Below are 25600 nucleotides of genomic sequence, written 5' to 3' on the forward strand. Positions count from 1 at the left end.
TGCAACTACAATTTAAACTGCACCTCAACGCAGTGTGCCATCCTTCATAAAACACTAGAAGAAGAAGGAATTTAAAGTAGATTTACTGCATCACCTGGGATAGTGTGAATGCAGTAAACTGAATCTGGCCGCTGAATACGCTGAAACTAAACGCTGAAACTGCTGCAGCTGAAAAGGCAGAAGTTGATCGCTAAAACTAGGACTATAGCTGGTAGCTAAACTCCAAATTAGACAAGAACATCTCAGATGATGTCAAATTAGCCAACACAGCTAGCATGTTGCTAAAATAGGCCGCCCACTCCCGCCCAGGAGGAAGACTCCCAAGAGAAGTGTGGGTCCCCACTTGGAGTGTTGTAACCATGGCCCGACCAGGCTCACCCACTGTTGGAATTTTGGAGAAGGGCGGCGCTCGAGGAAAGAACCAGAACCAGCACCACAGGGACACGGACACCCCCAGGCTCAGATGTGATGTGATCCCCGGCTGTTGGTCTTACCAGAGAACTCAGAAATCCACAGGAAGCCAGCACCCAAGTACGTGGGGCCTGAGGGCCTGGTTTGTCCCGCCAGGGATGTGGTATGGGACAGAAGTCAGAGGTCCCTCCTTCCTTGTTTGTGTGTATATGTGTGTGTTGGAGTGTATATTGCTGTGGGGTAAAGGATGTGTGTACTAAGGGGTGCAGTTAAAATTGGCGGGTAGGGCATTGACAGGACAGTATGACCCCTCCGGACCACCTCTCCCCCACTACTGTCTTCTCTGTGACAGAAGAGATGCTCAAGCTTTTCCGGAAGCAAAACCCACGGAAGGCTCCGGGCCCGGACGGCATCTCCCCTGCCACCCTGAAGCACTGTGCAGCTGAACTGGCAGCAGTCTTCACAGACATTTTTTGAACACCTCCCTGGAGTCATGCCACATCCCGGCCTGCTTCAAGCTGTCCACCATCGTCCCTGTCCCCAAGAAGCCCCGCATAACTGGTCTTAATGACTACAGGCCTGTGGCACTTAGGTCTGTAGTCATGAAGTCATTCGAGCGCCTGGTCCTCCCCAACCTCAAGTCCTTCACCTCCCCCCTCCTGGACCCTTTGCAGTTTGACTACAGAGCCAACAGGTCTGCAGAGGATGCTATCAACCTGGCCCTCCAGTTCATCCTGCAGCATCTGGACTCCCTGGTACCTCTGCTAGCTCGGCATTCAACACCATCCTCCTCTCTGCTCCAGCCAAACGTGTCTGACTCCACCTGCAGGTGGATCTCTGACTTCCTAATGGACCAGAGGCAGTGTGTGCGGCTGGGGATGAATGTCTCCACCATCCCCTCTATCACCACAGGGCTGTGTACTTTCTCCTCTGCTCTTCTCTCTGTACACCAACCGCTGCACCTCCAGCCATGTCAAATTGATCAAGTTTGCAGATGATACCACCCTCATCGGGCTCATCTCTAAAGATGATGAGTCTGCCTACAGGAGGGAGGTGGACCGGCTGGTGTCGTGGTTTAGCATCAACAACCTGGAGCTGAACACCCAGAAGACAGTGGAGATGATAGTGGACTTCAGGAAAGTCACAGGCCCCTCACCCCCCCTCATCCTGACAGACTCTCCCATCACCAAAGTGGACTCCGTCCGTTTCTTCTGCACCACCATTACTCAGGACCTCAAGTGGGAGCCGTCCATCAGCTCTCTGCTCAAAAAGGCCCAGCAGGGGATGTACTTCCTGCTGTAGTTGAAGAAAGCCAAGCTGCCAACCCAGATGATGGTTCAGTTCTACTCGGCCATCATAGAATCCATCATTACCTCCTCCATCACCGTGTGGTACGCCGGAGCTACAACCAGGGACATAAACAGACAGTAAAGTATTGTGCCCTCAGCTGAGAAGGTGATTGGCTGCAGCCTTCCATCTGTCCAGGACCTGTATGTCTCCAGAACCCGGGGGATGTGCAGGTCGGATAGCAGCTGACCCGTCTCACCCTGGACATGGTGTTCCTGAACTACCCCCTTCACCCTGGACATGGTGTTCCTGAACTACCCCCTTCAGGCAGGAGGCTACGGTCCATCAGGACCAGAACCTCACGACACAAGAACAGTTTCTTTCCCTCTGCATTCCGACTCATGAACACTTTTAACTCCTCCCCCCTTAAACCTTTTCCCCTATATGTCCAGTTACCAGTCCACTACCTGCACCTTCTCTATCCTCAGTTTGCACTATTGTACTTCTATTTATTGTTGACCTTTGTGTTATTTTTTGCTCGCGGTTGTTCATTGTTTCTATTCTTAAGCGTTTTTATGTCGCACATTAGCACCGCAGCAAATTCCTGACCCAACGCCTCCCGTTTCAAAACCATTTAAAACAGAATCAGGTTGTCTGGATTTTATTGAAAACATAATCAAGCTGAAAGAAGACGAGGAACGAATGTGAACAAGGACTTAGGCGATGGTCAGGACGGCTCTCTCCCTCTTCCTCCTCCTCTTCTTCTTCTCCTCCAGTCGCCCCGTGGCCTCAGCAAAGAACGTCACGTTCTCTTGACTCTCGATCTGGCGCTGGAGGAACTGCAGGGCGGCGCTGTTGAAGCCCATCACGTCCTGAAAGAGAAGGCCGTGTGAGGACACCCCCACCAACGCGCAGGAGGACGTCTGTCATGAGGGACACCTACTCTGATCTCACAGACTTTTGACACGGTGACGCTGTGCAGGTCGTCGATGACGGACAGCAGCATCTGGTTACTGGTGATCTGACCAAAATGGATCCTGGAAGAAACGCTTAGCTATCAAACGTCAGGCGATTGGACGTTTGTGATGGCTTTCATTTGGTGGATTTAGTGATGTTGATGGAGTGTTCAAATCCCCGCTGTTCATGCGGGAACTCCAGCTTCCTCCCACCGTCCAAAAACACCCGATTTATTACTCCAAGTGCCCCTAGGTGTGAGTGTGTGTGAGGGAGGGATTGTGTGTGTGAGTGTGTGTGAGGGAGGGATTGTGTGTGTGAGTGTGTGTGAGGGAGGGATTGTGTGCCCTGTGACGGACGGGCGACATGTCCAGGCTGTGCCCCGCCTTCACCCGACAGCACCTGAAGCTGCGTTTCCATGACACATGCGCAACAAAACTTTAGCGAAATTCTAGAAATGTTGACAAAACACAGTTTTGGAATCATAATGATCCATATAAACTTAACCCAAATCCCGCGATAAGTCGTTCAAAATCATGCCGATGGGTGAGAACGAGCCGTGGAGTGGCGAGCTGCTTCCAAGTGGGAGGGGCTACGGATGAAGCCCTTTTGGTAAATGGTGGTTTTCCAGAGGAGCTGTGGATCCAACGATTCCACGTGACACACTCAGCGGATGACACCGGCCTCTGGTGGCGCCCGCCGTGCAGCGCCCAAGGCCGCCAGTTCCCACCAAGAAGGTCATCGCCATCCGGTTGTTGGTCATGTGACTCATTTCATTAGAAGAACAGTGTTTCCATTACATTGTTGTTAAATATGTCAATACGCCTAAAAAAAACCTCCTCTAAGCGCAAATATTTCTTTCAAAGTTTTCCATTTGGCACATTTATTATCGCAAATGCAATTTGCATAATTTCCTAGTCAGTGGAAACGCAGCCTAGGAAACGACCCCGTGACCCCATGAAGGATGCAGCAGGTGGACGGTAATGAGGTCAACACAACACACTAGCCTACAGTTTCAAAATAAACAGGGCTTTTTCTTTGCACAGTTACAACTTTTTTTTCAGAAATTAGCAACTTTATTCCCGTAAATGTTTTATCTTTTATGGTGTCGCCAATATTCAGTCATAGTTTACTGAAGAGGTTCAAACATTATGCACTTTTTTATATCATTACAACAGTAAATAAAAGACATAAATTCAAAGGCGTCTTTCCAAAGACGAGTCTTACTTGAGAAGGAAGAACAGGCAGCGGCAGACGAGCTCCACCTCCAGCCCCTGGTGGATGTAGCTGCTGAAAAGCTGCAGCAGCTCGGGGACGTATGGGAACGGAAGCACCAGCAGGGAAACCTCCAGCTCACTGGGGGGTCAGAACCACAGAGGAGGTTAACGGGCTCCAACCGGACCGGACCGGACCAGCCTCGCCGTGTTCTCCTCACCTGGATCTCACCGCCTTGATCACATCCAGAACGTAGCGGGCCGGCTGCAGGAGGACGACGACCCGGTTAGCAGTGTTCATGATATCAGTGCAGTGTTTGGAAAGAGAGCGGTAAACTTACAGAGACGTTTCCAAACGCCACCAGGACGGGGTTGGGCTTTGGAGGAGGGAGCTACAAGAAAAGTTTGAGTTATGACCATGAACAGAAGCAGAGATGCTCACAAGTCCCTGCATGCAAGTCAAGTACCAAGTCTCTGCATTTAAGCTCAAGTCTTTGAAGAATTATGGAATTATCTCCAAACAGGAAGTGGCGAAACAGCTGAAGCTTTTAGTTTTAGTCCTCAAAGTCCCCATCCAGTCATCCTTTGATCCTTTTTCAAACATTCCCATTGGTCTTTATTCATGATTATGAGGTTTTAAGCCCAAAAACCAGTCTTGTTTTCCAGGACGCATTGTTCCGGCTGCTCCTGATTCACAACGATTTGAAGAACAGAGACTCAGAAAACGCAATTTCAATCCTAATTTTCTTCCATCGTGTCCTTAAGAAAACTTTAAGGACACCAAAAAGACCATTTTTTATGGGAGTGGGTCTCTATTTGTGAGATTTTGCCGTCCCGGTGAGGCTGGAATCTGTGGTGATGTTCCACCGCTGCTCCTGGTGTAGGGAGATTCCCAAATAGTGTTTCCTCACAGCAGAGCCTGGAGTTTCTTCTAGAAGTTACTTTTATCAGCATTCATGGTGTGCGGGGTCATAGGTCGTATGTTTTAACAGAGGAGAGTGGGAGGGGTGAAGGGTGGGTTGGGTTTGTTTGTTCTAAATGTTAAAGCGCTTCCAGTTGCGCAATAAAGTTTGATTTGATTTAAGTACGACTAAAGTTTGAGTCCCAAGTCTCCCCATCTCTGACTTGACGATACAAAAAACAAAACCCAGTTTCTGCTGTCAAACTGAAAACAGTAAAGCTGCTGGTACGTCCCAATATGACACATACGACAGGTAATGTTAGAGTACGGAACCTGTTTGCCGGCGCCCTCACAGGCGTATTTGTGCTCCTCCATCTTCCTGAGCTCCTCCCTGTGGAGCTCCAGAGCCTCCATGATTCGCTCAGCCTGCCAGAAAGACGCCAACGTGAGAAAATGAATGTATACTTATTCAGGAGCCTCTGCTGAGGACACGTCTGTCTGCAAACGTCTGATGTACGGAGGGACAGGAAGACAAAAATAGGAGTGTTCACCATCATTTCACATCAAATAAAACATTTAGGAAGCTGGACGTTAGTTTATAAGCTTTAGAGTCACTTGAGGATTTTAAATATCTAGAAGGATCTTCGTCTCCAGTTCTTGTTCCCTCATGTTAGCCGGTTGTGTTTAGGGAACCAAATAATCCTCCCAGTGCAGTTCCATGCAGGCTGCATCATTCAACCTTCATTCATGGAGCGTTTTCCCTCCACACAGGACCGCCTCTCCGCTCGGTCAGAGGGTCGGTTCTGGACCTGTGTGGAGAACGGCGCTCCACAACACTCACCGCTTTGACCGTTTCCACTGTCTTCTTCGCCGCCGGCGCCGCCTCCCCCTCCACCTCTCCGGGAACCTGCGGGGTCAAAGCGGGATCAGAGCTCCGACCCGGAAGCTGCAAATGTGGCGGAGCGGCGGCTGAAACTCACCACGGGCGCGTCTCCTTTAGCCACGCTCTCCTCAAACTCCGCCTCCCTCTCCTGTCAGTACGAGCACACGTGTCAGAGAGTCGGCCGGCATCATCTGACCCCCCCCCCCCCCCCTCCCCCCTCACCATTTCCCGCTCCTCCTCCAGGATGATGGGCTCCCGGGTCCTCTCCCACAGCCGCAGGGACTTGTCATGAGACGCCGACACCAGGTGGTCTCCGTTGGGGCTGATGGCGAGACACCAGACCTCCCGATGGTGACCCTGCGGCGGCGACACAGACGGCAGAGGTGGGCTGTAGAAACCGAAGAAGAAGAGCCAGACTCCCACCAAGACATCCGGCTGAATCAAGTTGAATTCAAGAACGAACAGCTTGATCCTCAAAGCTGTTCGTTCAGGTGACGGAGGGAGCAGGAAAACCCTTCATCCCTTCAGAGCCTCGTCCGACCGCCGAAGCTCCTGGACTCTGAGGGCTTCAGCCTCAAAACGACACGTTTCTGAACTCCAGAGCTCCGTTCAATGGAGACGTATTAGAGACCGCCATGTCGTGAAACCATGTGATCCAGTCTGACCAATCAGAGAGCCTGTTCCTGAGATTAAGAACGGTATACGAAATACAGATGTACATGTTTGATTGATGTGGTTCTCTGTTTATAAATATGTATTTATCAATAATAATAATGTAATTCCTTTCCTGATCGCTAGCTGTCAAATTTAAACTCATATATAGTCATCATTGTTTATAGCAATCACTATTTTACAGTCGTACAGCCGCCATGAAAAGGCTGTAATAGTATTTGTGGTTCTTCGGCTGAGAATGTTCGCACAGCAAACAGAAAAAGGCTTCAAAGAATGACCGAAAACCACGGAGAGACGCCGCAGCCAGAGATTTGAGGATTTTCTGACAAAATATTCAGATACTTCAGATTAAACTGACGAGCTGCCAGTGATTTTTGTCATGATGTTTGCTAGATCCAAAGGGTCTGAGGGAGCTTCTTGAAGGTTTTGAGTGCAGCTCTTATTCTGGAGGAGGCCGAAACCCAGACGCGCTTCTCGACCTCCAGGGTTAAAGCCGAAGAGGAAGAGAGGAGGCCCACCTCAAGCGTCTGGACCAGCTCGAACTTGTCGGCGTCCCACTGCTTGATCTTCCGGTCCTTCCCTGCCGTGAAGAACAGATGAGTCTTGGGCACAAACTGGAGGAACATGACGCTGTGGAGACGGAGGAGAGAACACAGAGGCTCAGCGTGGGTCGGAAACCCCGCCCCCGCCGGGAGGCGTGGAGGGGTTTGGATCCCACCTGTCGTCGTGAGCGAACAGGGAGCGGTGGCAGTCGCCAAAGTCCAGCCCCCAAATCTTCACGTTTCTGTCAGCGGAGCCGGTGGCGATGAGCGTGCTGTCCTGTAAACGCCAACCAACATCAGAGCCGTGGGGGGAGGGGAGCGCGAGAACAACGCACAAAACAACACAATCAGCAGTTCCACATTCCGACAAAGACGTAACAAATGTAGGATAATTAGACATTAAATCAAAGATTTCTGAAAGGAAGAGAACTGTTCTAACCATTTTATTACATGATTTATCATCATCTGGTTCATCACTTTATCTGACAGAATTAAGAATCCTTAACCCTTGTGCTATCCTAGACACTTTAACATGAGTTGGGTCATATAGACCCACTAGACAGTGTGCTGTCCATCATTTATTCACTCCTCATTCATACTCGGTGATGGTCGAGGCGTGGCTGCCAGTTGGTCCCTCTGACCATCACCAGGATCATTCATGCTGGTAGGCAGTAGAGTTAAGGGTCTTGCCCAAAGGCCCCCCCCCCACTGGGTGATTGGATGATGTTAATTGCTCCCCATTAACACTGTAATTGCCCCTCCGGGAATCAAACCCTGGATTCCTGCGTGGTAGAAGTCGACCCACTGATCTACCCAACTTTCCCACCTGTGAGATCAGTAAAGTACTTCTGATTCTGAAATCAGCATAGAACATGCAGATTATTTTCATTAGAAAATTCAAGTCATATCAGACAAAATAGACATAACACTGTTTCAGAAATCTTCATTAAAAAGAATAAAAAATTCTTCTACTTCCTGGAACCAGGAGAATCCCCCCCCCCCCCACCACCTCTGTTTAAAACAGTTTGACTTTTCATTAAACAATCATGTTTTTTGTCAAATGTTTGTTTCATTGTGGTGGTTGTGTTATGTAGTTTGTACTCCAGTTTTGATTTAGATTTAAAAATCCCACTTTGATCGTCTTGTGATCAATTTAAATATAGAAAATCATCTGAACTTTCACCAATGTAAGTACAGCACGTTTAGTTTGCTGCCCCCTATTGGGAGGTTTTGGTACGGTGGACTTTTATAAATGTCAGCAGTAGTTTTAGTCTTTTTATTTATTTATGATCCTTATTTTATTGTTTTCATACTTTTATGAATATATAGAAACATTTTATTTGTGTTGTAATTTTTGTAATAAAGGTTCTTCTCATTTCCTAAAGAAAACTATGGAATCTAAACGTGTCTAAGATCAAATTCCTATCCGGTTCTGTGAATTCTTCTGTCAAAGTGGAGATGATTTAGTTTTAATACAAAGATACAAAGAACTAAAGTAGATTTTCAGACATAAATCTGTGGATTGAAGGTGTTTCTGACCATGACTCGTCATTTCCTTCACAGCGTGTTATGAAACTCTGACCCTTCACCCTAAAGAGAAACAGCGCCTTTAAACGGCCCATAGCGGTTCTGCGGCGCCACCTTCAGGTTACTCACATGCGAGATGTCCAGACAGAGAACAGGAAGCTTGTGTCCGTACAGCGACAGGAAGAACTGCAGCAGGAACACAGGAGGAGTCAGCGTACAGCGCCAGCTTCTGCTCACCGCCACGCCTCCACACGTGTGCCGCTAACCTTCAGCGTGTCGCTGTGGAAGATCTTGACGGTGCAATCCAGCAAAGACGCCGCCAGCAGCCGGTGGTCCGGAGAGAACCTCACGCACAGAACGTCGTCCTCCAGCTGCAGAGTGCGGACGTGTTTGACCGCCAGCCTCCTGGATCACAGCAACACAAAGCGTGTGAGAGCCGTGTTTCCATCACACGCATGCACAAATCCTGGAAAAAAACACTACTTCACGCTGTTTCCATGAAATCACGGGTGTGCAGATAAACACAGACCACTTGATCAAAAACATGGATGTGAGCAATGATTGACAGCTGATCCAGTCACGTTTCTGCCATCATCATCCATCAGAGGAGACGTCGGCGTCTTCTGCAGGCCGTGGAGCGGCGAGCTCCTTACAGGTGGGTGGGGCTACGGATGAAGCCATTTTGGGAAGAGGTGGTTTTCCAGAGTTTTATTTCCTCACTATGCAACAACATTGTTTTTTTTAACAAAACGTTTTACTTTATACATGAGAATGTTCCAGACAGGATATTTATTTAATTATTTAATCTAATTGTTTTTATTATTTATGAGTGTGATGTTTCCTTTGATCTTTTGTCCATTTTCCACAACCTTGAATAGACTTTTCTGTCTGTCAAACACCAGAGTTAAGTTAAGTTAAGTTAAATGATGGAAACAAATTCACTTTGATGCAGACTGTCTATTTATTTATTTTTGTTTAAATCAAGTAAACCCAATAAATGATATTAATTTCACGAATGACAACTATCATTAGTTATTAATTATTATTAAGTATTAGGAAGCAGCTGATAGTTTGTCGCGGGTCTGGAATCATAAGCGGTGAGTCTAAGCCCCGCCTCTCTACCTGTTTGTTGTATGCTCCGCGTGCAACGCCCCCCCCCCGCTGCCCCAGCCTGTTCTGCACAAACAGCGCAACATACGGTCATCGTAGTAGCAAGGTGACAGCATGGTCGGCAAACGTAATAATTTTTACGCAGAAACGTTAGTTCTTAGTCTAGGGCGCTCACGTGTCCCCTACAAGATCGCCACCGACTGTGTGCATTGCCTTGTCTTGTGTGTGTGCGCGCGCGGCGCGTGCTGTCTGAACAACAGCCCCGCCCCCCGTGCACACAAATAGACAGACAGAGATCTCCGCTTCAACGAGAATACCGAAATTAATATCATCATTATTTAACGGAAAATTGACTGACTTGGTGAGTTAAATATGGCAGATAACGCTTACCGATATACCGTACTGATAGCAGAACCGTTCAGGTCAGATCTTAACGATACTGTGGTCTTGAAGAATGCGGCCCCGGGGCTGGTTCAATACCGGGGCAAGGTACCCATCCCTACTCCTGAGCCTTTGAACAGCCTGCTCCAAGCAGGACGTCTGCGGTTTCTGGACCATCGGCATCACAGATGAAGGAGCCTTCAGCCTCACAAGAAAGCATGACATCAACATTTCCTGCTCCGACTTACTTCTGAGCGCTCGACTGGTCTTTGATCAGCTCGAACTCCCAGAACTTCACCGTCTTGTCTGCGCCTCCGGTGACGATCCCTCTCTGCAAAACAGGAACCCGATGAGGACGGGCGGAACGACGGCACCGACACCAGTGACTTCTGACGTATGGATGGACGACACAGCCGTTTGCAGGCGCGAAGGCCACAAAAGATGCCGCTGGCGGCGGGTTTGACCTGGTCTGGAGCCAGACAGAGGGACCACACGGCTCCATCGTGGGCGTCCGACGTTTCCAGGAGGCTGCCTGAGGCCAGCTCAAAGATCTGCAGCTTCCCGCTCTAAAGAGGAAAACGGAAATTCCAGATAAATAGAGCATCTAAAACAGCAGGATTTAAAAAAAAGTGAATATTGTGGATTTTTCTGGCTGTAAAGCTCCAGATACCTTCGTTCCCAGGATGATCTGTCTGTCTCCGGGCACAAAGAGCGAGCAGAGAGCGTACTCACAGGTCATGGTGCGAATCACCTGCAGGGTCGACCTGTGCAGAAAACCCAACACATGAGGACTAGATCCGACTAGAGGGCTGTGAGTGACGGCGGAGCCTCGCCTGTTCCACACTTTGACCGTGTCTCCGGAGGCAGAGAGGACGGCCAGGTTGTCCGAGCTGAAGGCCAGCGTGCGCACGTCGGTGCGATGGCCGCCCAGCGTCAGGCGAGCCGTCTTATTGGCCGAGGGGTTTTCGTCTGAAGTCTTCAGGCTGTACGTCTCGACGGTGTTGTTCTGCAGCAGCAGCGCCACCTTCAGTTCGCCGCCTGCACCGGACAGGCAGTCCGCCCACCTGGGAGCAGAGACGCGTGAGGCGTTGGGTTTCTGAACCTCCCCCTGCCGCCGCGCCGAGCCCCCCGCTCACCTGATCTTAGCGGAAGCCTTGATGTTGGTTAGCCGGACGATCTCGTCCTTCAGCGTCCGCTCCACCACCGGCTCAGCGGCGGCTCCTCCTGCCTCCTCCTGAGCTCTGCCACAGAACCGTCAAGCAGACGTCTACCAGCTTCTATGACACCTCAAAGCTGTATTTCACTCCGAAAACCACCATCACATCAGCTGCAAGTCAGGTTCAAATGCAAATCCCTTGAGCGTTTGATGCCCCCGTCCTAGACTAAAAGAATGCAAGTGGTCCCAGCACGGAACCCTGCAGAACGCCATCAGTCACTCGCATTTGGAAACCTTTATCAATAAAAAAAACTGTAACCTCTGAAATAATTTTACCAAAGCAGAAGTCCTGGTAAAGTCAGGTCTTTTCTTGAAGTTAACATCCTAAGAAGGAGGACATACAATAGGAAAAAAAGTATGTGAACCCCTGTCTATCAGCTAGAAATCTGACCCTCAAAGACCTGTTAGCCCGCCTTACATAGTCCACTATCCACCTGTTTGAGGTGGTCCGCTGCATCAAGACACCTGTCCTCATGTACAAGACTCCAACTACCAACACGGCCAAGACCAAAGAGCTGTCCAAAGACACCAGAGATTGTAGACCGTCACAAGTCTGGAAAGGGCAACGGGGCAATTACCAAGCAACTTGGTGAAAAAAGATCCACTGATGGAGCAACTGCTAGAAAATGGAAGAAGCTAAACACGACTGTCAAGCTCCCTTAAGCTCAAACCTGCATTTTTAAGGAGGTCTTTCTTCAAATCACTGTGAATCAGGAGCAGCTAAAAATATGCAGTTTAAAAAAAAGCTTATATCTGATGTAGAAAGTACGATGGGCGGGGCCACAGTCTCCCCGCTCTGCTCCATTCTGATCATCCACCGTCAGACAAACAGATCCATGAACGTCTCTGTTTCCCTGGTCTGAGCTGGAATCTGGATCTAAGCTGTACGGATGGGTAGCTGCCATACTGCTGCCATTCTTTTGCCCCGCTAATGTTGGGTTGGTGTTTTGAGGGGCTGTAAGGCAGCGGGCAGGAGTGTAAACAGAGCACTCTCAGCTATGGGTGACGGGAAGGGGTGGGCGGGGTTCTTCCACGTCAATGGTCCCGACCACGAGTCAGAAGTGAATTTCTAACAAACTACTGCAGCTCTGTAGAAACTATGTCCTAAAAAAATGACTCGGGTTCTAGATTTGAACCACTGAGAAGCATTTTACAACAGAACCAAAGATGATTGCAGTGGACCTTCAGATTCAACTGTTTTCTCAAGAATCTCACAGGAATGTGAAGCTAAACGGATCCCAGACACAGTTTCCTTACTTGGCTGCTTTCTTTCTGGCTTTCTTCATCTTCTTGGTCATTTTTCTCTGCACTTCCTCCTCTGTCAGAACGGTGAAGAGCTCCAGCACAGAATCGTTTCCCTGATCAGAAGACAGACACGTCTTTATGTTCCTCACAATTTGCAAAAGAAAAAAGTATAAATGCATATTATTAATTAATAAAAAATGCTGGTTTTAGTGCTAAAATATCAGATCAATTCAATTTCAGTTCACAGGTTTTTTAATTCTGCCTACAGTTTTTGTCTCAAATGTCTCTGATGCTAATCTGCACTTTTATGCTGATGACACAGTTATTTACTGTTATGGATCATCTCTTGCTGAGACAGTTGAGAGCCTGCAGAAAGCTTTTGTTGCCCCCCACAAAGTGAAGAGACCCCACACTCACATGGCAGGCCACCACTCTGGCTCTGGAGTCCGTCGTCATGGAGACCACTCTGTCTCGGGCTTCCCTCAGGATGGAGCCGGCCTTTTTGCAGCTCAAGATGCGCTATGGAAACCCCCCAACAAAAGGCAACATGAAAAAGTTCCACATCTAAAAACGGGTTTTGAAAGACCAGGCTGACACTTTAACCCCATTACACAGACACTGATTATTTGGAGGTTTCTACAGAAACATGACATATTTTCCACTAAAAATCACATTTGAAAAGGTAAATTTTGGAACCTCGTCAAGACTCTCATCCTCTTTTTCCTCCTCATCATCTTCATCTTCCTCCAATAAAGTTTTGCCCTTCTTCACTTTGGGTCCTCCTTCCGTTTTATCCTGTGAAAGAAGAAAACATTTTCTTTCAGAAGACCCTCGGAAAATCCAAAAGTCAGTGTGAAGAATAGTTAGAAACTGCCCTTAACTTTTATTACACTAATGGTTTAAACTTAATTCATTAAGCATGTATTATCATCTGAAAATTATATTACATTTGAAGACAGCAAAGCCAAGCTTTTGTTCCCACAGTTTCTCATACTCCCTTTTCCTGTGTGTGATGCCTCACAGATAACTCCATTGTGACCTTGGAGCGCCTCTCCAGCAACAACCTGTGGGCGTGATTTTCACACCATTGTCCAGTGTATGATCTTCTGAATATGCAAATGCAGGGTTTTTATACCAAACCCATCTCCCTGCCTTCGGTGTTCAGCCTTTGAATGCACCATGTTCATCTGTCTGTCCCCTTCGTACAAAATGTCTGTGCTGTTTGTACGGAGTAAACTTCCACTGAAGATAAGTTTTGTCTCTGAGTCATTATTCATTCGTTTCTGTGTGCAGGAAACTAAAGGGTACGAACCTAACCTTATTTTCATTTACAGTCCTGTTTAGAAATAACCAGTTTCCTCACAGTCATGTTCTAGGACATAGTTTCTGCAGAGCGGCAGGAGCTCATCAGAAACTCGCCACTGAGTTGTGGGCGGGACTGTTGGCGCAGAGGAAGTAGGCCTCTGCTGATATCCCATCATCCCTTTGTTTACAATCTCTTTCGCTAGCTAACGCCCCCCCCTGCAGATGTCCACTTCCATCCTTTCTTCCTCCAAAGACCAGATCTCTACGTCTGTGTGACTCTTCTGTCTGAGGAGGAGCAGCACTGTTTGGCATTTTCAACGTTCTAACGCTAATATTACAGACTATTTTCCTTCATCTTTATTATTTTATGTTGAAACGGGACGTTTCATCTGGAGGAGGGGGGGCGTAACATTGTTTACTTCCACATTGGTGTTCAGATGACAGGTTGATGACGTAATGAGACAAATGAACTGCAGGTTATGTGAATGAAAAGGAGAATAAAGTATTGGTCCTCTACACCCAAACGTGTCTCTGAGCTCCTTATTTCACAGATGAAACTCCGCTTTACCGACACCGAACCCCCGAAAGACGGCTACACTGACAATATTTGGTTGAATACTATAAACCCTTCATCCCGTAGTTTTCCTGTTTCTCTTTATTCTAGTATTTTCTTCCATGTTTTGCCGCTAAACTCCTCCAATTTTTCAGCTATTTGAACCATTTAACTGTTCAAATGTTCAGCTCTTTCAGTTTTCTCCAGCTGTGACTTTTGCTCCTTCAAATCCTTGAACTTTTCCAGATATTCCAGGATTTCTGCCTCCATTGAAACAAATAGGGAATCCTTGGTGCAGAAGCTCGCTGGTTCGATTCCCGGCTCTGGCATTTATCACAAACATATCTTTTCTGTTATTGTGCCGTTTTCACTTTGTTTATGGTCAACTTTGATCATTTCTTTATTTTTTTGTGTGCCAATTATTCCCCTTTAAGTCACGTGTCAAACTCCAGGCCTCAAGGGCCGGCGTCCTACGCGTTTTCTAACCAACCCGCCATTGAAGCTCCTTTTTGGCTAAACACACCTGATCCAGGTAATCAACAGGCAGGGATTCTGGGAAACCAGCAGGAGGGGGGCCCTCCAGGCCTGGAGTTTGACACCCCTGTTAGTGAATTTTCATTCAGCGATGCAGCATGAAACCCTGGAAATGCAGCTTCTTCCAGGTTCAGAGGTTCAGAATTTCTTTTTTTTTAACCTATCCAGAAATAAAACTTTACAAAAAGCTCAGATAAACAGACAACTTTGGTGTTTTTTCTCGTAGATTTACGGCGTTAAAGTTGCAATTTAAAAATAATTTTTTGGTTTGTAATCTGACCCTAAAACTCTGTCGTACAAAAGAAAAAAGTGCAACAAATAAATCTTTTATATATAAATATATATCTTTTCTATTTGTCCTCCATCTTCAGAAAGCTGATAAAAGAACACGTTAAAACACAAAAAGGCTCGTTTTCACCGCAGTCTTTCACCAAACGCTGCTTTCAGTGTCCTGTGGGGGGCGCTGGCGTTAAGTTTAAACTCATTCAAGAACAGCGGCGATGGTCCTCACCTCCTCCAGGGCGGCGATGTCCCACGCTCGGAGCTCGCTGTCGGCCGAGCCCGTCAGCAGCCTCTTCTCCTGCTTCAGCAGCGCCAAAGCCCACACCTGTCAGCAGAAACTGCACTCATTGGCTGAAATCCTCCTGTGGACGTGAGATGACCGACCGCTGCACAGCGTTCAGGCGGGAACCTGACGTCACGTGTGCAGCGGTGACCTCACACGCCACGGCTCACGGAAACCATTACTGTAACTCCTTGTTAGCAGCGTGTCCTAAGAGTTCCTTAAGAAGTCTCCAGCTTGTTCAGAATGCAGCAGCTAGATTGTTAGCAGGAACTAGCAGAAGAGATCACATCACTCCTGCTTAAGGGGGAGTTGTACGCTTACAACCAGATCTTATGCAGAACAAGGGAAAGGTACTTCTCTGAAATCATTGGAAGTTGCAGCAGCAACTCTCGTGTCCTGTTCACAACAGTTAACAGATTAACTAACCCTCCAACCCAGCTACCAATAGAATTGGTTTGTACACCTAAATGTAATGAGTTTGCTGTATTTTTCAATGACAAGGTTCAGGGCATTAAAAAAGCCATCAACTCCACAACACATATAACTATCGAACGGCCACCTACTCACTCTAAGCTGACTCACTTTGTACCTGTCACTGACCAAACTGTCCAAGAGACCATCACCCGTCTGAGCTCGTCTACATGCTGCCTTGATGTGTTACCCACTAGATTTCTAAAGTCTGTCCTGAACAGTGTGTTGCCATCAATTACTCAAATAGTTAACATGTCTCTTCAATCTGGAATATTTCCAGAGGCCTTAAAAACTGCAGTCATTAAACCTCTCCTGAAAAAGAGCGGTCTTGATCCCACTGTACTGAATAATTACAGACCTATCTCTAATCTGCCATTTTTAGGAAAAGTCCTTGAAAAAGTTGTCTACCAACAGCTCACTGATTTTCTCTTATTAAACAATTCATTTGATGTTTTCCAGTCAGGTTTTAGACCCCATCATAGCACAGAAACTGCTCTTATCAAGGTAACCAACGACATCCGCCTGAACACTGATGATGGCAAAGTCACTGTCTTAATCCTGCTAGACCTGAGTGCTGCCTTTGATACTGTTGATCATGGGATCCTTTTGCACAGACTCCAAGACTGGGTTGGCATCTCTGGATCTGCCCTAAGTTGGCTCAAGTCTTATCTAGAAGACAGGAAATATTTTGTTGAAATTGGGAGTTGTGTCTCAGACTACATGGGCTTGAATTGTGGTGTACCCCAGGGATCGATCCTGGGACCCCTTCTGTTCAACCTCTACATGCTGCCACTAGGGCAGTTAATACGCAGTAATAACATATCTTATCACAACTATGCAGATGATACTCAGATCTATGTGTCACTGACAGCAGGTGAATATGGGCCGGTGGATTCACTCAGCCACTGCCTCCAACAGATCAGTGCATGGATGCAGAACAACTTTCTCCAGCTAAACTCAAACAAGACCGAAGTTATTATTTTTGGCCCACAGAAACAAAGAGAAATTGTCAGCAGCTACCTTCATTCTCTGTCTCTTAAACCCTCAAATCAAGTCAGAAATCTAGGGGTAATCATGGACTCTGACCTGAACTTTAACAGCCATATCAAGTCAGTAACATCAGCGGCATTTTACCATCTGAAAAACATTGCCAAAATCAAAAACATAATCTCAAAGCGAGACCTGGAGATACTTATCCATGCATTTGTCTCCAGCAGGTTAGACTACTGTAACGGCCTGCTCACCGGCCTTTCCAAACGAGCTGTAAAACAGCTTCAGTACATCCAGAATGCTGCTGCTCGAGTCCTGACCAGAACCAGGAAGTATGATCACATTAGTCCTGTGCTCAGGTCTCTGCACTGGCTCCCTGTACCTCAAAGAATAGACTTCAAAGCAGCTCTGCTTGTGTACAAGTCTCTCCATGGCCACGCACCAAAGTACATCTCTGACATGTTAGTGCCATATGAACCATCTCGTACTCTGAGGACCTCAGGGACCGGCCTCCTGTTGATTCCCAGAGTCAGAACTAAACAAGGGGAATCAGCGTTTCAATATTCTGCAGCTAAAATCTGGAACAGCCTCCCTGAAGGCGTAAGACAGGCCTCTTCTGTGTTCATGTTCAAATCTAGACTTAAAACATTTCTGTTTAGCCGTGTATATGACTGAAAGGTCCTATCTGCACTTTTCTTTCATTTCCTTCCTTTATTTTTAAATCAGTTTTCAATTTTTTTTTTTTTTTTTTTTCTTTTAAAGTAAATTTTATGTTGATTATTTCTATGATGTATTGGGATTTTAATGCATTCTTCTGTTTTGTGAAGCACCTTGAATTACTTTGTGTATGAATTGTGCTATACAAATAAACTTGCCTTGCCTTGCCTTGCCTGTGTTGGTTTCACTTCACTGGATCCCAGTTGATTCTAGAATCCAGTTCAAGATCCTCCTGTTAACCTATAAGGCCTTACATGGAATGGCCCCGTCCTATATTAAGGACCTCATAGTCCCTTACCATCCAATGAGAACACTTAGCTCACTAAATGCAGGACTGCTTGTGGTTCCTAGAATCAGTAAAAGTACGGTTGGAGGTAGAGCGTTTAGCCACCAAGCCCCTGTCTTATGGAATAAACTCCCAGCTCATGTAAGAGAGGCCGACTCAGTTTCTACATTCAAAGTTAGACTGAAAACATTCCTCTTTGGACAGGCTTATTGTCAGACTAGTTAGTATTCAGAGATTATTTAACTTAATGTTAATGTGTTTAAATTAAACTTAATAACTTTTTCTTTTAAAAGGCTGCTAGAAGTTGAAGCTGGGGTAACTATGGTGCACTGGGGTTCTGTCCTCTTTTCTCACCTACTTCTACCCTTCCTCTCCTCTATTCTTGATCATTATTTATCATTTAGTCCTCCATGCCTCTGTTTGGTGCAGTGATTCATGTATTGTCCCTCTCCCCCCTCCTGGGAGTCTCCGGCTCGACTCGCGCCCCCGACTGTCCCCCCAACTCCTTTCCAAAAAGAACCTATGATAGGCAAAATCCGTGAAGTAGAAACCTCTATTTTTTACAGTTATTATACAATTAAATATTCAATTATACATTGAAAAGAAAGAACAAACCATTTTACAGGCTCAAGCATTTGTTTCACAAATAAAAGTACTTTAGAAACGTTTTTTTTCAACAAATAACTCTGTACTGTCAAGTAATAATTTTAATCATCAATGTGAACAGAAGGCTTCAAATTGCGGAGATTAGCCCCGCCCACCGCGACCCGAGTATTGGATTAAACGGGAGAAAATGTAAAATGATTATGAAAAAAATACAAAGTACAGTGGGACAAATAGTGACTCAGGTGTATTTCACTGCTCTACAGACTGAGCCGCTGCATCCTGACTCCCCTCTGCAGTGTTTCCTTCTTTTGAAGCCGCGGTGCAGCTGTGTTTGTTCAGGAGAAGAACATAGTGATTGACAGTTGTTGTCGCTATTTTCTATGGGTTTTAGAGAAACTCCAAATTGCAAGAGAATTTGCACGTACGTGTTGTAAATTTGGCAAGCTGTTTTACGTACGTGTACATATTAAACTGCAACGTTATTGACGCACAGGTAGAGAAGAAGCGGAGTGACTTTTTAGCCAATCAGAATGCAGAACACAATGCACGATGCGAATCCGTGAAAAGTAAACCGCGTTACAGCGAGGGATCACTGTAGTTGTAGATTTAGACAAGTTCATATTTCTCTATGTGTTCCGGTGAATCGCCTGTCCGTCCTGGGGGAGGATCCCTCCTTCATGTGGGCACCCCTGAGGTTTCTTAATTTTTTCCAGAATCCATTTTTTTAGGAGTTAGCCCCTTCTCTGTAAGGGGGGCCCTTAGCCCCCCCTTACAGAGAAGGGGGGGCTAAGGGCAGGGATGCCAGTTTAGTTTAGTCTGTTTGTTCGTTCATTTTAGTATTTTCCTATTGAATTCGAAGCCGATCGAGACGACTGTTGTTGTGAATTTGGGCTACAAATGAAATTGAATTGAAACTACGCCTGAGAGAAGCTTTCTAAATGTTTTTACACCAGAATCCAATAAATATGAAGTTTGTCACAAAGAAAATTATTTGTTTGATGTGTGTTTGTGTGTGTGTGTGTGGGGGGGGGGGGGGGGGGGGCTGACAAGAACTGTGCTGCATTGTGGAACTAAAACTAAAAAACAGAAATTATGTTTGTTTTTTTCAGGGGGCGGGGCATCCAGGGGCGGGGCTTCCTGTTCAGCTTGTAGACCAGAAGCATCATCGTTTTCTCAGCTGCAAACATTAAATGACAGCAGCTGAAGCGTCATTCGTTTCTTGACTAATACTTTACTAAAGTTATTATCATTTAGATTTCACGTGCAGTTTTAATTGACATGTTTATTGCTTCCCTCTCTGCTCGTCTTTCCTGAAACGACAAACCTGCGGCTGGTTGTGTAGAAGCTGATGAATCTAAGGATCGGTTGGGAGACGAAGCTGGACGATTGGTCTGAACGGATCCATTTTTGACAGAAAAGGTTAAGTTTCAAGCAGAGTAAACAAGGAAACACCATGAAGACGAGAAAGGAAGCGTGGAGACAGGTGCGTTCTGGGAAAGGTCTCACCTCGCTGCGATGGCCCACCATGGTCTTAAAGCAGTGCTGTGTGTCCAGATCCCACCACTTCACAAAACTGTCTTTGGAGCTGCACAACAACACAAACAACTCAGGAATGTGGACACAGAATTCATCTCATTTCACTCTGACGCACACTAACTGCTCTTAACGCACATTTCTAATCATCCAATCACATGGCAGCAACTCAATTAGCCCTGTAGACCTGGTCCAGACCAGGGCTGCTCCTTCCGGGTCCTGGAGATCTGGAGACCACCCTGCCCGTTTTCCAGACCCCCAAGTCCTGCCGGCTGCTGATTAGCTCAACCAGATGTCTCCACGTTCTGATTGAATGAACACACTTGGTCCACATAATCAGCAGCAAGGAGGGCAGGGAGAGCCGGAGAACAGGCCGGGTGGTGGATCTCCAGGACCAGGACTGAGCAGACCCGGTCCAGACGATCAGAATGGAGAAGAACGCTGATTGAAGTGACTCTGAACGTGGTTGTTGGTGACGGACGGGCTGGTCTGAGGACTTCAGAAACTGATCGTCTGCTGGGTTTTACACCCACAACCATCTCTAGGGTTTACAGAGAAAGGTCCTAAAAGAGAAAATATCCAGAGAGCAGCAGTTCTGTGGACGGACATGCCAGAGGTCAGAGGTCAGAGGAGAACAGCCAGACTGGTTCCAGATGATAGACAGACAACAGGAACTCAAAGAACCGCTGGTTCCAACCGAGCAACTGTGTGTCAGTTTGGACCAAACTCTGTGAGGAATGTTTCCAGAACCCTGTTGAATCGATGCCACCAAGGATTAAGGCGGTTCTGAAGGCAAAAGGGGGTCCGACCCGGCACCAGCAAGGTGGACCTGATAAAGGGGCCGGTGCTTGTTGATACAAGCTTAGGTGTAACGTGCGTTTTTATCTTTTTCACATCATTTAAAGCGGTTTTACTCCGCTGAGTTCAGAGAAGGGGGGCGTTACCTCGTGACCATGAGGTTCTTGTTTTTCAGAAACAAGGCCTGCGTGATGGCGTCCTTGTGACCCCGCAGGCGGTATAAGCCGCACTCGTTGATGATGTCCCACACGATCACGTCCGTGTCCTGCAACACCAGACCAACGTCACACCGCAGACAGGATGTCCACCGCTTCCCGGTGAGGTCGCACGCGCCCTCCCGTCCGGACGCCGACAGAAACGCACGCCGCTCACCTTGGAGCCGGTGACGAGCCGCGCCCCGAGGGCGTCATAGTTCATGACGGTGACGGCCGTTTTGTGGCCGTTGAAGGCGACGCTGCTTTCCCCGTTCAGCAGGCTGAAGATCCTCACCGCCCCGTCCTCGTAACCCACGGCGACGTGGACTCCATCGGGGGAGGGGCACAGGAAGCTCACCTCGTGCTTCTGCCCCTGCAGGATCAGAACCTGCACGCAAACACAGCCGTCAGACAGGTGAGCCCCCACAGGTGGCTGCAGCGACCCGCTCCGCCCCCACCTTCTCTCCTTTCCGAACATCCCAGACGAAGACGTGTTCGCACGCGGCCACGGCCACGTAGCGCCCCCTCTCCCCGCCGCGCAGAGTCACGTATGCGATGTTGGCCTTCTGGCTGCCGATGACGCCGAACACGGCGCTGGGCGCGTAGCGCAGGTACTGCTTGGTCAAACCCATGAGGGTCGGCAGGGGGCGAGCAGCTCTGTTTGGCAGAAACACAAGAGACGGACAGAAACGGATGAAGAAATGCTCAAGTTCATCACTGATCATGGAAAAGTTAGAAATCTGTTGACTTCTTTCTGATTCCATAAAGCTTTTCAACAGAGTAGATAAAAACTCAATCTGGTTTTGCCCGATCCAGAAAGGAGGTTTGAGGGTTTATGAGGTCAATAAACGCCTTATTTACATCTTTTTAACAGCTGATCTCAGGATGAAGGAACCAGGCTCCGCCCACCGCCCCCATGGCCTTTCTGGAAGGGGGTGTGGGGGGACAGGACCCCGTCTCCCACCCAACCATGTTTTTCTCCCATCTTGGACTGTTTGCTGCTGCCAACGATCCTGAAGGGCATTCGGCGAAGAACCAAACCACTGGTGCCAATTATACCTGACATGATGGTGAAAGGTGAAGAAGGGTCACCCCCCCCCCCTCCTCCTTGTTCTGCGTGGCCTTATTTTGGAAGGACTAGTGCAGGTTCAGGCTTTGGACGGGTTCAGGTTTGTGCGTGCGTGTGTTTATTGATAAATAAATAAACTTTATTACAAAGTTTATTTATAATTACTATGTGCAAAGCAGTATGTGTCACATGTGTATAAAAGTGCTTTAAAAAATTAAAAGATTGATTAAACGCATTAAAGCAACATTTTGTAAATATTTGTAAGATTTATAAAATGTGCTGATTTTTCTTAAGAAAAAAAAGATCCATGAAATATTTGGCCAAATATCGCATGAATTTGGGATTTTGCTTTTCAAGAACATGTCTTTACTCTTTATAACTAGAATAATGAGAATAAATAGCTGTAAAGAACATACGACACACGGTCATGTTTTTGAAGATCTTTTGACCCACAGACTGAATTAGCTAATGCGCCACGTGACTCGACAAACAGTCTCAAAAACACGTGACTGATCATTTTAAACATCTGCTATTGGTTATATCTCATTTAGGCGTTTTTAGTTTTTTTAAAACCCCTGTTCTGTTTTAAATACGTTACTTTTTAGCGTCTATAGTGTTACAGGCTGTAGGGTCTGCTTGATTTGTTGCGCCGGTGTAAACGGGTGGTACAGTTTAGAGCTTCCGCCTGTTCATTCAGCCTAACCCCGCCCTGCCGGGACCTCCCGTACTCTAAATCGAGTCATTCCATCCATACATCAGCGAACTTCCATGTACCCACGTGGAGGTATTTTTGTGCAATTTGCCCCATGAATACAATCGGTGTGACTGTACCGTGTTTAAAACGTTCGTGTTTTACTAACCGATGGGAAAGTCACGCGGCTGTTCTTACAGAAACGTTTCTTACCTCTAACGTGAGGGTTTCCGCTGCTAACCCGGGTTATCCTGCTAGCACTGGCTCCTATCAGACCTAAATAATCGAGTGTCTATTTTTTTATTCAGGCAGAAAAAATGAAAATTTTAAAATTTAAAAAGTAATTTTCATGCAAATAATTCATCAATTTTAGAAAAAACGTAATATTTAATGGATTCTATGATTCATATTTTGTATATTTAAGCACAATTTCTGCTGTTTGTCCCTCTAAGGGCCACCAAACTTCACTATTTATTATTCTTTTATTATTTAGAGTAATTATAACGGCATCATCTGGAGATGATGCTACGAGTGTGTGTGTACACATTTTTTTTAAATTAAGTCCCCATCATCCATCCAAAGTTTTGTATTTCTGTATAAAAATGTCTCCTGTTTGTCCTCTTTACTATTTTATTTGTTCGTTTATTTGTTTACATCAAATTGGCTAAACCAATTCCAAAATCCAAATTAAATGGTGTCAACGAGACAAATGTTGATCAGTACTTTTAATGTTGAAATGTTGGTAGAGCCCTATCTGTTGCTTTTGCCTGCGCCTTTTTTTTACATTTTAATTTTTTAATCATTGCTATAATAAAGGTAAATTATTTCTTCAGTAGTTTTATTCCAATAGTAGTTTCTTAGTTTTTATTTTCACTCAGACAACCAGAAAGTAAAAATCCGGGTTTAAGTAAAAAAGAAATAAAATTAAACAAAACTGAATGCTTTTTCAGTGTTTGTTTCTTCAGAGAGGAACACGCTGAGCTGGGCCAGGACAGGGCCAGAACCGGGCCAGATAACTGGGATATGGTGGTTTCCTGGATGTGGAGCCACACCGGAAGTGTTTTGGCTGTCAGCTGACTAAAGGCTGACCGGCGTCTGTCAAGTCAGCCACTAACAAAACGAACATCCGTTACAAAATAAAAGCACACTTTTCTCTGCAAGTGTGAAAATAGAGGTCACTGTTAGAGAATAAAGCTGTAAAGTGAGACTTTATTATATTTTTATGTAAACCATTTAAAATAAATAAACATTAAAAAAAAAGTAGAATGAGGCACCCCTATTTTAAGCAACTTAGTAAAGATTAACAGTCTTTAAGCATATTTACAGGATAAGAAATGATCAGAGCACACAGAGGTCAAAACATAAACACCACATTATTTATTCTAAAGTCTGTGTTTATTGTTTTCCTGGTTTTCAAAAATGTCCTTTAACTGGAAAAACACTGTAAATGTAAAAAGAAAATCTATACTTATAAGTATCCGAGATGTGATAAAGTGATCCATGGCAGCAAAAAGAGGATTAAAGATTAGGGAAAGATTTAGAAAATCAGCATTTGTGTTTGCAATATTTTCTTATTTAAATAATAGAGCAGGTAAAAAAAAAGATTCCAACTTTATGAATTAATAAATGAACTTGTTCTTCTTAGTACTTTTCTTAAATGAAAGACTTGTAGTGATTTGTTACAATGCTAGAAAATCTTTTACAAAGAATTATTCTGATGCTGATGATGCTTTTAACAATAAGTTCTAGGGTGTGTGATTTAAAAGATATATTTACAGCTTATTTAAGGACTGATTTTAAGAATCTGAGCATGCAAATGCTTTTAAACCATAAATTCAGAGTCCTCTTCAAAGCTCTGTCCTCAGCAGTGCACTGAATGTGACTTATGGACATTTTCCTTGAAACATTTTACATCACCTCATTTCGTGATGTCAAATGTCAATGTACTTTTTTTTTCAACTAGTATTCTGTGTAATATTACTTCTTTTTTCTATATTACTAATTTTTTTCACGTGTCTTGTCAAATTATAGGGCAAAATCTGGTTCAGAAGGTGATTCCATGAAGTTAGTTTTAACGTAAATCTAACAGAGGTAATGTATCTTGTTATTTCCCAGCTGTAGTTTTTAAGGTTTGCTATTAAAGTCTTTTTTTATATTCATAGTAATGAGCTTAAATCTCATAAGGAGCCAAAATTAAGAAAGAGATTTAAAATAAATCAAAAAACAAACGAGTGTCAGAGTTTGCTTTTATTTTGAAATACCCGGAAACATTTCTGGTGCACTACCGCTAGCTTGGTAGTCTTGGCATTAACTGCTCGTAGTAGCATGTTTGCTAAGAATGACGGTAAACAGAGGCACTTTATAAGTTCAATTTTCTCTGCGCGTTTTCTTTTTTCCTCGTCTAGAATGAAGCCGTCGAGTCTCAACAATCCTTTCTGAGCTGTTTTAGAGGCTTGTGCCTCGTTGCTACAGCAGAAGTGACTCCGCAGGTCCAGTTATCTGTCTTTTCGGCTGACAGACAGCATAAGGTAAACATGCTAACGCTGCTGCTGGAAAACTCCCATCAGGCTTTTTATGCAGGACTGTTGCTAAAAAAGCGGGTCACGGTCCATGTTTTAGGCTCAGATATAGTTGTATTTTGTTTTATTTCGCTGATTGGTTTAAAGCTGACATTTCCATAAGGGGTTAGATCTGTTACCATGGTGATCCATTTACTGATTGTTACACTAAACAGTTAGTAGTCCTCATTCACAGCAGACCCAAAGGTCAATAATTCTGTGATAGAGCTTGTGTTTTATTGGGTTTGAAGCTCTGGATGAACAGAACACCAAACCAAAGAACAAATGACTCTTTTAGAGTGTATTTCTTTATGTATTTTTATGTAAAACATCACTTTGTTTCCTGTTCGCTGCGTCTTTTTGCTTTCCTGGAGCCGTTGAACATGG

General features: G+C 45.7%; 2 protein-coding genes across 3 annotated transcripts in view; one reads left to right on the plus strand and one right to left on the minus strand.

Annotated features, from left to right (window-relative positions):
- Positions 1 to 2343: 2343 nt before the first annotated feature.
- On the minus strand, positions 2344 to 22963 carry wdr3 (WD repeat domain 3). 2 transcript variants are annotated; one of them, XM_004081376.3, is made up of 27 exons: positions 22869 to 22963; positions 21354 to 21552; positions 21074 to 21283; positions 20848 to 20966; positions 19877 to 19955; positions 15247 to 15342; positions 13040 to 13138; positions 12761 to 12862; positions 12356 to 12456; positions 11019 to 11123; positions 10716 to 10946; positions 10553 to 10646; positions 10347 to 10448; positions 10131 to 10213; positions 8658 to 8796; positions 8521 to 8577; positions 7041 to 7141; positions 6841 to 6952; positions 5873 to 6007; positions 5748 to 5798; positions 5609 to 5674; positions 5101 to 5193; positions 4208 to 4258; positions 4088 to 4131; positions 3880 to 4008; positions 2642 to 2735; positions 2344 to 2570 (listed from the first exon to the last, which is right to left on the minus strand). In XM_004081376.3, the coding sequence occupies exons 2-27, from the start codon at positions 21525 to 21527 to the stop codon at positions 2415 to 2417; spliced, it is 2823 nt and encodes a 940-aa protein (XP_004081424.1). In that variant the 5' UTR covers positions 21528 to 21552; positions 22869 to 22963; the 3' UTR covers positions 2344 to 2414. The 2 variants fall into 2 exon arrangements, with proteins under 2 accessions (XP_004081424.1, XP_078795212.1); XM_078939086.1 differs by having other exon boundaries at positions 22825 to 22887.
- A 1975-nt stretch (positions 22964 to 24938) lies between these two features.
- The window catches only part of gdap2 (ganglioside induced differentiation associated protein 2), a 22341-nt gene continuing 21679 nt past the window's right edge, over positions 24939 to 25600 (plus strand). The window contains exon 1 of the mRNA XM_078939087.1: positions 24939 to 25183. The gene's annotated coding sequence lies outside the window, so the exon portion shown is untranslated. The remainder of the gene's footprint in view (positions 25184 to 25600) is intronic.

This window comes from Oryzias latipes, chromosome 21, assembly GCF_053564925.1.
Source record: "Oryzias latipes strain Hd-rR chromosome 21, Olatipes_Hd-rR_3.1".
Taxonomy (NCBI): domain Eukaryota; kingdom Metazoa; phylum Chordata; class Actinopteri; order Beloniformes; family Adrianichthyidae; genus Oryzias; species Oryzias latipes.

Coding starts and splice junctions, on each gene's coding strand:
- wdr3 (XM_004081376.3), bottom strand. CDS start 21,527: ATGGGTTTGACCAAGCAGTACCTGCGCTACGCGCCCAGCGCCGTGTTC. Junction 11,124..12,355: donor GCCAGAAAGAAAGCAGCCAA/GTAAGGAAACTG, acceptor GTTCTGTGGCAG/AGCTCAGGAGGAGGCAGGAG. Junction 6,008..6,840: donor AGCTGGTCCAGACGCTTGAG/GTGGGCCTCCTC, acceptor TCGCCGCCGCAG/GGTCACCATCGGGAGGTCTG.